The sequence below is a fragment of the Glycine soja genome, chromosome 19 (genome assembly GCF_004193775.1).
Source record: "Glycine soja cultivar W05 chromosome 19, ASM419377v2, whole genome shotgun sequence".
NCBI classification, from domain to species: Eukaryota; Viridiplantae; Streptophyta; class Magnoliopsida; order Fabales; family Fabaceae; genus Glycine; species Glycine soja.
Genome location: NC_041020.1, coordinates 5,885,968 through 5,900,083, shown reverse-complemented (window position 1 = coordinate 5,900,083; position 14,116 = coordinate 5,885,968). Strand labels below are relative to the sequence as shown.

At 32.9% G+C, this 14,116-nt stretch overlaps 1 protein-coding gene across 6 annotated transcripts; it reads left to right on the top strand.

The window, feature by feature from the left end:
- The first annotated feature begins 166 nt into the window (after positions 1–166).
- On the top strand, positions 167–9,674 carry LOC114400749 (CBL-interacting serine/threonine-protein kinase 8-like). Of its 6 annotated transcripts, XR_003664000.1 has the most exons (14): positions 169–693; positions 797–859; positions 1,250–1,321; positions 1,427–1,534; positions 1,622–1,696; positions 1,792–1,845; positions 1,963–2,088; positions 2,550–2,639; positions 3,373–3,528; positions 4,244–5,981; positions 6,723–7,058; positions 7,217–7,355; positions 7,541–7,602; positions 9,509–9,674. XR_003664000.1 is itself a non-coding variant. In XM_028363371.1 (9 exons), exons 2-9 carry the CDS (start codon positions 840–842, stop codon positions 3,436–3,438), a joined length of 591 nt encoding a protein of 196 aa, XP_028219172.1. In that variant the 5' UTR covers positions 167–693; positions 797–839; the 3' UTR covers positions 3,439–3,718. The 6 variants fall into 6 exon arrangements, 4 of the variants coding, with proteins under 4 accessions (XP_028219172.1, XP_028219171.1, XP_028219170.1 ...); XM_028363371.1 differs by lacking the exons at positions 4,244–5,981; positions 6,723–7,058; positions 7,217–7,355; positions 7,541–7,602; positions 9,509–9,674 and having other exon boundaries at positions 167–693; positions 1,250–1,301; positions 3,373–3,718; XR_003664001.1 differs by lacking the exons at positions 4,244–5,981; positions 6,723–7,058; positions 7,217–7,355; positions 7,541–7,602; positions 9,509–9,674 and having other exon boundaries at positions 168–693; positions 1,963–2,083; positions 3,373–3,402.
- The last annotated feature ends 4,442 nt before the right edge of the window (positions 9,675–14,116 follow it).

Below are 14,116 nucleotides of genomic sequence, written 5' to 3'. Positions count from 1 at the left end.
AAGATAAGAAGTCAATATATCATAAATTTTCATATTTTTATTTCATGAAAACAAAAAACAAAAAGTCAAACCAAACATATTTTCAGAAATTCAAATCAATAGAAAATACAAATAAGACATAAAATCAGAAAATGAAAATGTAAACCAAACAAATTGTTAGTTTCTAGCTTAGTTACTTTTTGCTGCTCCTTTCTTCTTTGGTAACCTAGTTTCTCTCATCTTTCTCACCCTCGCTCTTTCTTTGTTTCCCTCGTTAACCTCTGTCACCCATCGTTTCCACGCATTGTCATGGCTCGTCGTCGTTGTCACCACCGTCCCGGCTGGTCGCCACCGTCACGGCTCGCCATAGTTGTTGTCACTTGAAACCCAAATGACGCGCTGTCAGCGTTGTTGTAGGTATGGTTTCGTGCATTTGCACTATTGCACCGTGGCGGTTCACGACAGGCATGACAGACATCTATTTTTGCCTTTCCTTTTAGAAACCCTATTTAGTTTTATTTTAGGTACTGCTTGTTTCTCTGTCATACCACATTGTTGCTAGTGTTGCTTGTTTCTCTGCTTGTATTTCTCTGGTTGAATGGGGAGGGAACCTTTGCGGAAGTGAAATTCGCTCAGAACACAGGAACTGGCGAGATCGTGGCCATGAAGGTGCTCGATAGAAGCACCATCATCAAGCACAAGATGGTCGACCAGGTAGCAAGCACTCTTAATTAACTTTCCTAATAAACTCAATTTTCTTTCACTGTAACAAGTTTCGCGAATGGTGCGTTTCTAATTAACTTTTTCTATTATGCAGATCAAGAGGGAGATTTCGATCATGAAGCTAGTTAGGCACCCTGATGTTGTTCGCCTGCACGAGGCATGTGGTAATTGCTTTCCATTTTCGTAATTAAGGGCCTGTTTGGCTTCTTTTCTAAGTTGTCATCCAATTTCAAAACGTGATGTCCAGTCAAGTATGGAATGCGCTGTTATGTTAAGTAGGAGTTTAGAAGTGTTTCGGGAAGTACAAGCAAAACCAGAATTATAGAGTTTCCTTTTTATTTTGATTCTTTGGACTTTTGGAGTGAGGGACAGTTCTGGAAATCATATTTTGATTTTTGAGAATCTTCCTTGATTAAATGAAAAAGGTTTTAAAAGAAGAGTCATGCCGACTCAATATTTGCTCTGATAAGTCATTATTAATGTTTCTGTTGTTAGCTGTTGCCACTCACAAGCACTTCTTTCTGTTGTAAAACGCTTTTTTCTTCAGGTTCTTGCAAGCCGTACTAAGCTTTATATTATATTGGAGTTCATCACGGGTGGTGAGTTGTTTGATAAAATTGTGAGTGGCTCAAGATGGAACCTTCTTTTGTAGCTTTTGCTGTGACTTTTATTAATCACCATTCAAGATATTGGAAATGTTTGATGGTGAATAATGATTGTGCAGATACACCATGGACGCCTTAGTGAAGCTGACTCTAGAAGATATTTCCAACAGCTTATTGACGGTGTAGATTATTGCCACAGTAAGGGAGTTTATCACAGAGATTTAAAGGTTTGCATTGAGTGAGATCTGAGAAGTTGTTTGTTGTCCTTATTGTGATTTCTTCTAATTTTCTATTTTTCTTTTTGCCTTGTGCAGCCTGAAAATCTTTTACTTGATTCACTAGGAAATATAAAGATTTTCGATTTTGGTTTGAGTGCATTTCCTGAGCAGGTGAGCTTGTCACCAAATTAGCTTTTATATATGACTTCGACTCATGTAAGATATAATAATACCAAACTGCTTTGAACTTTTGAATATTCTGATAGGGGGTGAGTATCCTTCGGACAACTTGTGGGACTCCGAACTATGTGGCTCCTAAGGTAAAGTACAAGCCTGGCTTGTTGTTTAGTTAAAATTTCGGTAATTCTGTTTATGTCAAATGTAAAATACTAACTATTCTTGTACTGGCATCTGCATTTTATTTTTGATGAGCTTAGGTACTCAGTCATAAGAGTTACAATGGTGCTGTGGCAGATGTTTGGTCCTGTGGGGTTATCCTCTTTCTCCTACTGGCTGGATATCTTCCTTTTGATGAGCTTGATCTAACCACCTTATATAGTAAGGCATGAATTTAAACATGTCAAATATATAGTTTACTGTAGAATATATTGTAATGCAAATCAAAATATTTATCTTGCATATGTTGAAATACATCAATTATTATTTATGAGCCATTTAACATGATAATAACTAATAAGTAGTAAACAACTTGCTATTATGGGGTCAATTTATCTATTAGCTTAATGCGGTGAAAGAGTAACCAAAGCAGCAAATTGACCCTGAATTCTGAGTGAGAATTGGAAATGAGATTTTTCACCATTTGTCTCTTGCAGCTCTTAATAGGTGCTGGCTGTGATTCTGACAATCTACGAGTTCTTCTGATTAACACTCTTCAATTCTGTGTTCAAAGGCTCAAAAAATATTGCATTATCTAATGGTTGCTTGTCTAAAATGTTTTCATCAAAATAGAATTTGGGTTGTCGTTGATGCTGATGTTTTTTCTGCGTTTTTTTCTTTCTTTCAGATTGAGAGAACAGAGTTTTCATGCCCTCTTTGGTATCCAGTGGGAGCAAAAATGTTGATATATAGAATTTTGGACCCAAATCCTGAAACTGTAAGTATTTGCATTGCATGAGAGTTGTGAAACACAACCTTTCACTGCCAATTTAAAATTAATCTTCTATACCCGCAGAAGTAGAAGATGAGTTGAGTCTTTGATGACACATTATTTGTTGTGATACAAAGGCATCTAAAAAAACTAAGAGTGTGATGCTATATAGTTCTCAAGTATGATTGTGAACTGTATGATATTTTCCCTTTAAAAGTGAATGGAGTCGGTAGAAAAAAATTGTTTGTACTGAAAGAACTTAATATTCAGTTGTGGCATGTTATGATTTGTTATTTTTCTCCATTTGGATATGAAAACAAAGTATTTTCAGTTTCTTTTGCTGGCAGTTGTTGATACACACCACTAACTTCTTTATTTAGACTAATTTTAATATGTAAAATGGATGACCTACCGTAAATGTTTGTATTTCATACCGAAATGGTTGGACAGTTTAGTACCCATAACATATCCCCTACAGAAGGAGCCATTTAGGTTTGACATGCATAGCCCACTTTACTTTGTGCTGAAATTTAATTTTAATTACGAAGAGTGGGAGTGGCAAATACCAACTTAAATGCTTAAGGTTTTATGAAGAGCTCGTGAACAATTTTAAATCTCTACCAAGATTAATAGATAAATTGAATAAAATAATATAGCACTTTTATTGACGTGGAAACTCTAGACAAGTTTTGATACTTTAACATTTTGATTTGTATTCTAACCTTCCAAGCATGAACAGATTGAGACATTCACAAAAGTTGGACAATTGGAAAAGGCCAGTGATGCTGAAGAGTATTCAAGTTGACGGTTCAAATAGAGGCACTGGTCTGAGTTCTCCTATTCCTTTTCCAGCACGTCCTCAAAGAATTTCTACTGGAAGAGAATTATTCTACCAGTAATTAGTCTTTCTTGTAAAAATGTGTTCAAAATGCACTCTTGTGCTCTAGTTTATTTGTCAACCTTGATCTCCTGATGTGATCAGTTTAAAGAAGTATATCTGATTTCCTTAATCTTGGGCTGTATATGATTGAAAAGCTCAACATCAAAGAGTTGTAGGTTTAAAATTCAAATGTCTGGTTCCAACATGTTATTAAACTACTATGAGCTCTAAATTTCCTTTTATTGAATGTTTTTTTATCTTTTGTTTTGAAAACTTTCATGAACAAAATGCTGAAGATTCACTAATATTTGTCTTCTTTCTCTTGGGCTTGCTGTATATGCATGATTTCTTTCATGTTAATATAAGGTGAATAAGCACAATTTTGGTGAGTTCTAGTTGGCTTTTCTTTCTCAAGCAAAGAAAGTTCTAAATTGCAATTTAGTATAGCTGCCAGAATTTTTTTTAGGTGAAGGGGACTTAGGCAATCATTGATACAGTTTCAGCACAACATTGACAACAATAATGCATTTCTTTGTTCAGCTAAAAATTCTTTGAAATTTCCAGCTAGGTGTTAGCTAGTATCACTTTATCTTAGAGCTAGTATCTTATAAGGACTCTTTGTTGTAGTTAACTGAATCTTCTTTCCTCAAGTAGTCTCAAGTCAATTCATGTGCTTCTAGAATACATTGTGTGATATTCTTTTCTTCTTCTTGCACATTACACATAAAAGGATCGCCTCTCTCGACGAGCACTAAACCAAGGATAGCTACACTATCAAGCAACACCATGATATTTTCTCTGGTTTGGATCTCTTCCCATTGATTTAAAATAGTGCTCATTGGTTATATATCTTGATATTTATTTGTTTTATATTGACATATTGATGGGTTTGGCAACGGAAAAGTAGTTTCAGAGGAATGTATCTTTTGGAATGAAACCTTTTTCCTCAGTTTTGTATTGCTAATGTCTAACTCTCCACAAAATTTCATAGTCATTGAACTTCTAGAACTCATTTTAGAACCTTGAGTTCACTTTTAACTAAAGTTAATGCACTTTAAGGCCTTTAAAAGCTTAGATTAAACCAGTTCCTACAATCTTGTTTTTAGGCATAGAAAATCTGTTTTTAGGATTTAAGAATTTTCTCCCAAAGAATCTTAGAGTTAGCCTTAAATTACCGAAGTAAGGACTACACTATAGTGGACTATATGTGCCCTTCAATACATATAAAGAATAAGTTAAATTTCTATTTGACATAGACCAGAAAGTAAAAGTAGCGATTGAGACAAGAAGCCAGTGGCATTGAACGAGCCAGTCATTGCCTTGGTGAAGCATTTCTTTGAAAACAAGAAGCCAGTGGCATCTATCTGTCATGGCCAACAGATTTTATCTGCTGATGGTGTTCTAAAGGTATTATTACTGTAAACTCAAAAGGAACACTGTTTGTTATGTTTCACATATGCTATCAACCAGTATTTGAATTGAATGGCTATTGATATAGTTTGTCAAAAAAAAGTTGAGGTAATCTTGAAGTAGATATTTTACTACTGTTTTCTTAGAACTCATGTTCATTCTACACTTGTTTCTATTAGTCTTTCCTGTCAAGAATTGTTTTGTACCAACTAAGAAGACAAAATTCTTTTGAATTGTTGGGCTACAAAGCTGTAACTAATAAGGTTGAGCAAGTACGAAGTTATCACTTATCATTTACTGGATTACAGTCATTTCCTTGAATAAGTCATGAGCACTTGTTCTAATTTTGTTTTCCCCGGCTTTTGTCCCCAAATCACACATATTCTGTGCAGGCTTACTTTCTAATTAGTCTGGATTAATGAAATCTATGTATGCAGCCAGCTTTTGTGTGACTTTGTCTCATGGTGTATTTTGTGTTCATGAAATCATTACTTTTGTTACTCAGGTTTATTCTTATCTTAGCTCTTTCTCACTTAGGCAGTCTTCTAGCTTTTGTATACCTTGTTTGCTTGCTCGGATAATTGGATTGTAATCCTTAGTTCCTTGCCCTCTGTCTCCCATCAAGGAACATAAAGACTGATAATACGTAGAATTAAGCATAAAGAAATTAAATATATGTGGAACATGACCAAAGAAACATTGTGTTTTTTATTTTTCTCATAATTGTTTGATCGCTTCTAATTCTCCATCTATAATGAATTGATTAAAATCTTTGGTCATGGGTGCATCTCTAGATTAATTCTACTGTCTCTTGAAATGCTTAATGGATTATTGAATTCTATTATGAATATATGGATGGTATGATTAGTGATGAGATATTGTATATTTTGATACAAAATCTGAGACATTATTGTTCTTAAACCAGGTATGTTGGATTGGGAGAAAAAGATGATGACAAGTGTTTTACTACTTTGTTAAGTCAGAAAATGATCGTCTTATGCTTTGGCTAACCGGTGGTCCTGGCTGCTCTTCATTTTCAGGTCTTGCCTTTCAAATAGGTAATTTTTTAGATACAAAACTTCTATGTTAATTCCTATAATAAATCCTGGCTGCTCTTCATTTTCAGGTCTTGCCTTTCAAATAGATAATTTTTTAGATACAAACTTTCTATGTTAATTCCTATAATAACAATAACTAGAATTGGATTGTATTACTATTACCCTTCTATTTGACCAACTAATTCCAACCTGTGTGAAGTCCTATATAGATTGTATTACTCGATCTGAATCTGAATTACCCTATGACACCTTACTGTATTGCTCAAAAAGCTGTTTTGGAAAATAGTTTTATCAAAAAGCTCTTAACTGCAAGCTCATAAGAAAAATACTCCCTCACGGACTAAATTTGGTGGACTGAAATATAATTATAAACAAATTTAATGTCATTATTTCAAAAGAGAGGTAAGAATAAAAAACCAATTGATGTGCTTTAAAAGGTTATACCATTTTCAGTTGAAATATGAAGTTTGATGTTACACATGAAAGGTGTGCTTCAATTTCTTTCAAGACAAAGCATAGGTAGGAAGTCTTTGATAAGTACATCTAACTCTAAACTCACATGGAAGGTATTCATGTTTTCTTAATTCTTTTATATTTTTTTCTATTTATTTATGCTCTACTACCATTAGCATGTTCTCTGCTCATATATTATTTCTCTAATTTCTGATTCTAATTTGTGCTTCCCAAATATAATATAAAATTCCATGATGTGTTGGATTGAAGATGAACTTACTATTGTAGCCCTATGGAAGAAGCTTGAAGACTCACCCTCTCTTTCATTGAAATTCCAATATAATATGAATCTTTTGGCATTCATTGGAAAAGATAAGGACCCTATCTTCTACTCCAAGGAGGCAACGATCAACGAGTACACAAACATAACCCTTTTTTATTACGATAATTTGTAATGCACTATCGTTCATGCATAACACTTTTGTAGGAGAAGTTTGTGCTGCAGGCTCCCGCGTACTTGTTCAGGAAGGGATCTATGATGAATTTGAGAAGAGGTTGGCAGAGAAGGCAAAAGCTTGGGTTGTTGGGGATCCCTTTGATCCTAATGTTCAGCAAGGGCCTCAGGTATAAACTAGCACAACCCCATTATGTTACTCTTGTTCTCCTACAACTTTATTTCAAGCATTGCCTTAGTAAAAAACAAAGAAATGACTCAAACAAGAAAAGTTAATTACTAATTAGGATCCTCCTCTAGTGACTTACATTACAACTTGCTATGGTAGGTTGACAAAAAGCAATTTGAAAAAAATTCTTTCCTACATCGAGCATGGAAAAAGAGAAGAGGCCACCCTTTTGACAGGGGGCAAAAGAGTGGGTAACAAGGGTTACTACATTGAGCCAACAATTTTCTCCAATGTTAAGGTGAATTCTAACTCCCGTGAAATTTTCTGCAAATCTGCATGAAATTCATGCAGAACAATTTCACACAATTCAAGAATTTATTGTTTTGTACAAAAATACAAAGTAGGGTTTCATTAAGAAGATTAAATAACTGAGTAACTAACCATCATATTGTACTTCTACTTTTTTATTTTTAACATGTATAGGAGGACATGCTTATAGCACAAGATGAAATATTCGGTCCTATGATAGCACTGATGAAGTTTAAGTAAGTGAATACTTTTTTATTTTTATTTTTTGTAGTTCCAGTATAAAAAATGTTTGTAATAAAAAAGACTCATATATGTCTAGTAATTTTGTATTATAAGACTTATGGTTAGGTTGTTTTTATCTATTTTCAGTTCTAGTTTAAAATTATTACATTTTATATTATCTTTATCATATTTTTGAAGTATTTTTTCGCTATCTATTTGTAATTGTATTAGAAGACAATAGCCCTGAATCTTGCAATTTGATGTGAATTATGATTCACGGTTAAAAAATAAGCCTGGTGGTTACCATGTGAATTTCAATTTGACAATCTAGAAATTAATTTGTTATAATAGCCATTTACCATAACTAGGAAATACAAGGTTTTATTCTCACATGCGACAACGTGAAAGAAAAAGTAATCTGTGCCTGAAAAATAAGTTATTTGTTTTATCTGCATGTATTGCTTCAAATGGTTATTCTATGCTCTGTTTGTGAATAAACTTTGGACATAATGGATCTGCTGATTGAAATCAGTTCTATACCTCTATAGCCAGTCACCTTTCTTTTAATTAAAAGTAGAAAGAAGCTAATTAGCAAAGGAGTGAAGTTAGAAATAATTGTTTGGGTTATGTTTTATTATTTAATGTTGTTCTTTTTCAATTCTTATAACTGATGAACCATCAACCTTGAAATTGTGTGGGTTATATTTTATTATTTAATGTTGCTCTTTTTCTCTGACTTTCCCATATTCCATGTATTTATTTAAGTTTAATTACTAATGTGTTTATTTAAGGTTAAAAGTCAAAGATGTCCTATACCTCAAGCTGCTCATGCAGTCTTCTTTGTAGTTCAATTTGCATCTGTAATGCATCATTTATTTCTGAATTTCTGGATTGAGGGTTATTTCTTGTTAGTGTTGCCTCCCATTACAGAGAATTCTTTTGAACTATGAGAACTTGATGAAAAAATAAAGTGAATGCAACTGGAAAGTGTTCTTACTTGTTTGTTTGGAGGCCTATGCTTAAATGTTTCATTTGAACTCCACTTGCTTCTTAAATTCTGGCTGTTGCTTCCATGGTTGATGCTGGTAAGATAAATTCATTTTCAAACAGTGTTATCAAATAGCGGCTATGGCGGAATAGCGTTGCGGGAATTTGAAAAACCGCCACCAAATAGCGGTGGCGTTTCGGGTTGCGGATGGCGGCGCCATGGCGGCCGCCATAGCTATGGCGGTCATGGCAGAATTGCGGCAATGGTGGAATTGTGGCTATTTTTTTTGTTTTTTGCGGGATAGGTGTTGGGCTGACCCGACCCAACCCTAACCCGATTTTCGCATGCAAAAGGGGTGAGCAGCACGAGCAGGAACGGCACCACGCAAACGAGACGCAACACCCCGCATCAGCACCTGCACCACGACGGCGACGACGGCAAACTCGGCACCCCGCACGCGACGTGGCACCAGCGCACCACGCACGCGAGCACGGACGGCGACGGACGCGAGCATGGACGGCGGCGGCAGCAACAGCACTACAGTCTGCGACCGAGGGCAATTGGTTCTGTTTTTTTTTCTTTTTTTGTTGCTGTTGTTGTTTTTGTTCTTTTTTTTTTTATCTTTTTTCTGTTTGAAACCTCTTTTTTATTTTTGGTTCTGCTTTTTTTTTTTTTTTTTTTTTTTTCTGTTCACCCCTTTTTTTATGATCTTTTTCTGTTTGACACCTCTTTTTCTATTTTTTATGCTTTTATCCTTTTGTTATTTTGAACTCTTGAATGAGTTTATTTGGTGTTGGTACTTGGTTATTGTGTGAACTCATGAAACTTTTTTAGTTTATTTGAATACAATCCATTGTTTTTTTTAATTTTTTATTTATATTTAATTTTTATCTCAAGTCACACGGTTTAAATATCTTGGGTCTGTAATACAGGATGATGGAGAAATTGAAGGAGATGTGAATCATCACATTCAAGCAGGATGAATGAAATGGAGAAATGCATCGGGGGTGTTATGTGATGCAAATGTACCGATCAAGCTAAAGGGAAAGTTTTATCGGACTGCGGTAAGACCGGCAATTTTGTACGGAACAGAATGTTGGGCGGTCAAGAGCCAACATGAGACTAAAGTAGGTGTAGCGGAGATGAGGATGTTGCGGTGGATGTGTGGTAAGACTCGACAGGATAAAATTAGAAACGGAGCTATTAGAGAGAGGGTTGGAGTAGCGCCTATTGTAGAGAAGATGGTGGAAAATAGACTTAGGTGGTTTGGGCATGTAGAGAGAAGACCGGTAGACTCTGTAGTGAGGAGAGTAGACCAGATGGAGAGAAGGCAAACAATTCGAGGCAGAGGAAGACCCAAAAAGACTATAAGAGAGGTTATCAAGAAGGATCTCGAACTTAATGATTTGGATAGAAGTATGGTACTTGATAGAACATTATGGCGGAAGTTGATCCATGTACCCGACCCCACCTAGTGGGATAAGGCGTTGTTGTTGTTGTTGTTGTTGTTTTGTTAATATATATATATAATTTTTTTTGTCCGCCATGACGTCTGACATTTTCCGCTACGCCATCCGTCATATTTTTGTAGAGGATTTTTGGCTTTTCGCCATGAACTGCCATCCGTCATTAACCAGAATGAGGTTTTGATGCCATTTAAATTTACTTTTCTTACAAAAGCTAATTGGTTTTCCAGTTAAAACAGAACAATGAGCAAGTTCTACTATATAATTAATAGATATTTAGACCAAGTTTCAGAAGATTGATTTTGTTTTCATGTCTTGAAAGGAACATTAAAAAGCCAAAACAGCCATTTACAAATAACTAGAATCATCATGTGTCTAGCTGTTCTCTTCCACTAGTCTTTACATAACATTATCACAATTATACTGGTAATTTAAATAAATAATATAGCCAAAATTAAATAAACCTTTTTCTTAATTATATTGGTAGTTGAAATAATGTTACCTGTAGATGACTCTTTAAGTGGTAAAGAGTAAGTCTAGGAATCCCCATTAGTTTCAATACTATTTTTGGTGTAGCTTCTGCATAGCAAGAGTAATCACAATTAGCTTTAAAATTATCATTTTCTGATTCATAATCTGTTTATTGTTTGCATATACTTACTGTCTACTCCGCCAAGTTCATTGACTGCTTCTATGAACCTTTCATGAAGATCTGGTGTCCATTTTAGTCTAGGCTTAGCATCAGTTGATAGAACAAGTCCTGAATCACCTGATCCATTGCCTCCATGCATCATCATATGCCTCTCAGTGGGGCTGTGCATCCTTAAAGCATGCATGCTCTTAGCTTGTTGTTGCTGGTAGTAGCAGAGGAAATCAAATTACCTGAGTTCTTAAATATAAAACAATACATCAATAAAAAAAATAATACATGGTTTGTTAAACTGAATTTTATGCTTGTTTTAGGGGACAATGTTTTTTGTTCCTTTTTTCCCGTATCTATTAGCATGCAGAGTATATCCCTGCTTCTTTATATCAATTTGTCTTAATAATTTTATCCTGATATTATTATTATTAGTTCTATTATTATTATTATTATTATTATTATTATTATTATTATTATTATTATTATTCTTTCAGAGTCTATGAAATTGAAATAACATGTGTCTAGGAATAGAAATCTGAGATTGATTGCAAAAAATGTATATGAAATTTTTAATTTTTTTTATAACATATTCTCTAGTATTAACTGAAATTTGTGAGAAATTAATTACAAATTTTGGTAGGTCTCATTTTATATTTTATGAATTTCTTAATCTTGTAATTTTTAATAAATTTTAATTGATATTTTTAATAAATTTTAATTGATATTAGAATGTGCTAATATGTTAGAAAGTGTGTTAATATTTTAGCACTGATGGAAGAGTGTTTGATCCATACTGTAGCTCTCTAACACCAAAAATGGTGGAAGCTTTTATTTGGACTCAATATTGGTTAAAAGGATACCCTTGTCAGTGTTTACAAATGAGGAATTTGAGGAAATTGAGGAAGGTAAAATGAAATAAATTGCTTATTATGATTACCAAATAAATTATGATTTGTTAAGTAATTAGATGCCTCTTTCTTTTGCAAAAATGTTTTCATCACAAGATATTGCCTTGCGGTCTTACTTGCCTTGGATGAAGATAAAGACCACTGTCTCTTGTTCTCATGTTTGAGGTGAAGTTTAACCTTATCAAATGCAATCAACTTTAATAATAGTTTTATAACTTTATGCCTCTGCCATGTCTATAATTTTGAGTTTCTCTTACTCTTTAGAAGTTGTGTCAAAGCCAAACATATTAGAAAAAAGCCTTAAAAAAGGTGCTTTTTGGATAATGAAGTAAACATAAATAGGGCTTGTAGCTAATTTTAGGAGCTTCTCCTTCTCTTTGTCAATTCAAAATCCCAAGATCCAAAAACACATTATCAAACAGTTTCTAATTAGAAAGTGGTGGCTGGCAATGTCTTCACACTTACATATAGATAGATAAATATATCAAGTGTGTCTCTTTAGTGTTATTGATATGAAGGACCATATGTATCTATTAAGAGCTCATAGCTCAATCTTGAGAATGACTCCTTTCATTTGAAAAAAAAGAAAACATTTCCCTCAATCTCACATCAAACACTACTACACACCATAGAGATCGATGAGATGTGTAGTGCATGTTTGACCTTCGTCATTTTTAAAAAATTCATTTTGCAAAATAAATTATTTTTAAATATGTAAACATTAACTCAAAGTATTTTCAAAATGATAAATTAAAGTGAATTCCAATATTTATGAAGTTTATATGCAACACTATCATGAGCATATACATAATAAGTTTAAGCACCTATATTATTTTATTTTATATTAATAAAACACCTCCATAATTTTAAGAAACTCAAAATAGAATATCTTATCTATAACAATATTAAATTTTAGTTTATAGTAACAAAATACCCCTATATTTTAGAAAATTGAAATATAATATGTTTTTCATAACAATAATATTAATTATTTTATCATCATATATTATGATTTTAAATCCATATGTTAAAATATCAATCCACAAACTTCTTGCTTGTAATCATATATATAACAACTCTGATACTTATTAGTGCTCAACCTTTAAAAATAATCCCAAATATCATAAAATCTTTCATAGGTTCATGCTATTCGTTTCAAATTGATTATCTTATATATAAAAAAAGATATTATTCATATAATTAACATTATATCTTTTTTTCCTTCTAAATCATATGTATTCTTCATTATAGATAATTTTGTTTGAATCAGATAATTAGAACCACTATGAACAATAAAATTCTCTCTTCAAATATTTAATACAATTACATATTTAGGACTCAAATCTAAAACTATTGGTTGAGGTAAAAATCTACATGTTTCGTGGTAAATATATCTTTTGAATTGACATAATAAAATTCTCAAATATACTTTAATCTTTCTCTAAATTAAATCAATGACTAACATTTATTAAGTACATGCAAATTTTTTATGCACCATACTTTTTTTTAAAGGAAAATCAAGAATTCTTTATTAAAAAAGGCACGAAATGTGATCCTGTAAGAGAAAAAAATACAAAGAAGTTTAAATCAGCATAATCCAACAACATCAGAAAAGTGTAAAACTAATACTATACTCTAGGACTTACACACCAATTCGGATAAGAAATGTCATTTGAGCAAGGCCACTCTTATATATGAACCAAACCCATAAAACTCGCTGAATTTGTTGTATGACAGTGTGAACATCAGGAACTATTTCGTTGAAAATCACCTTATTACGATGAAGCCAAAGGCACCAAGTTAGAACATGCCAAATTAAGAACCGGATCCTACGTTTCCTATGCTGACTTTAAACACTTATATTGTGCTAATCTCAACCCCCACCAATTCTATTATTCGAATTGTATTATTTGTTGGATTATTTATTAATTTCAATTGATTGTTGCGTTAAAATAAGACTACAATATATTTTTATCTCTAATAAATACCTAAAGTATCAAACTGAAAAAAAAGATAAATGACAAAAAGATAATTTAGCCTATAATAAAATATGTATTTATATCATATCAATATAAATGTTATAATTTCCCTTCATTATGATGAATATACATAAAGGAACATAATTGGTATAGATGTATAATTTGTTGCACTTTATATCATTATTATTGCTAATTTTTCTTTAAAATGAATCTAGAAATGCTTTGTGAAATAATAAATTCAAATATTTGATATGTGAAGTGCAAAAATATGTAGAGAAATCAATAACTATATGGTTACAGGTGCATCTGTGGGCATCTTAGTTGCTTTATGGGTTCTCAAGGAATTTAGATAACGTGACTAAAGGTAAACCTTTGAAGTGAACTAAAAAGGCTATAAAGTTTTAATATCGATATTAACTAGGACTTTTTAATGTATGATAAAATGTCTTTCCATCACTAAAGGTTTGCCAATTGATACCAAACTTGACAAATAAAAAATATTCATGTAACAGAAAGGATGAAAAAAACACTTATTCAACACTAA

What these genes read in the sequence shown, in the direction of transcription:
- LOC114400749 (XM_028363369.1), top strand. Translation starts at nt 643, where the DNA reads ATGAAGGTGCTCGATAGAAGCACCATCATCAAGCACAAGATGGTCGAC. An exon ending in TTTATCACAGAGATTTAAAG is followed by an intron (nt 1,535 to 1,621) that starts GTTTGCATTGAG and finishes TGCCTTGTGCAG; the next exon opens with CCTGAAAATCTTTTACTTGA. An exon ending in TGAGTGCATTTCCTGAGCAG is followed by an intron (nt 1,697 to 1,791) that starts GTGAGCTTGTCA and finishes ATATTCTGATAG; the next exon opens with GGGGTGAGTATCCTTCGGAC.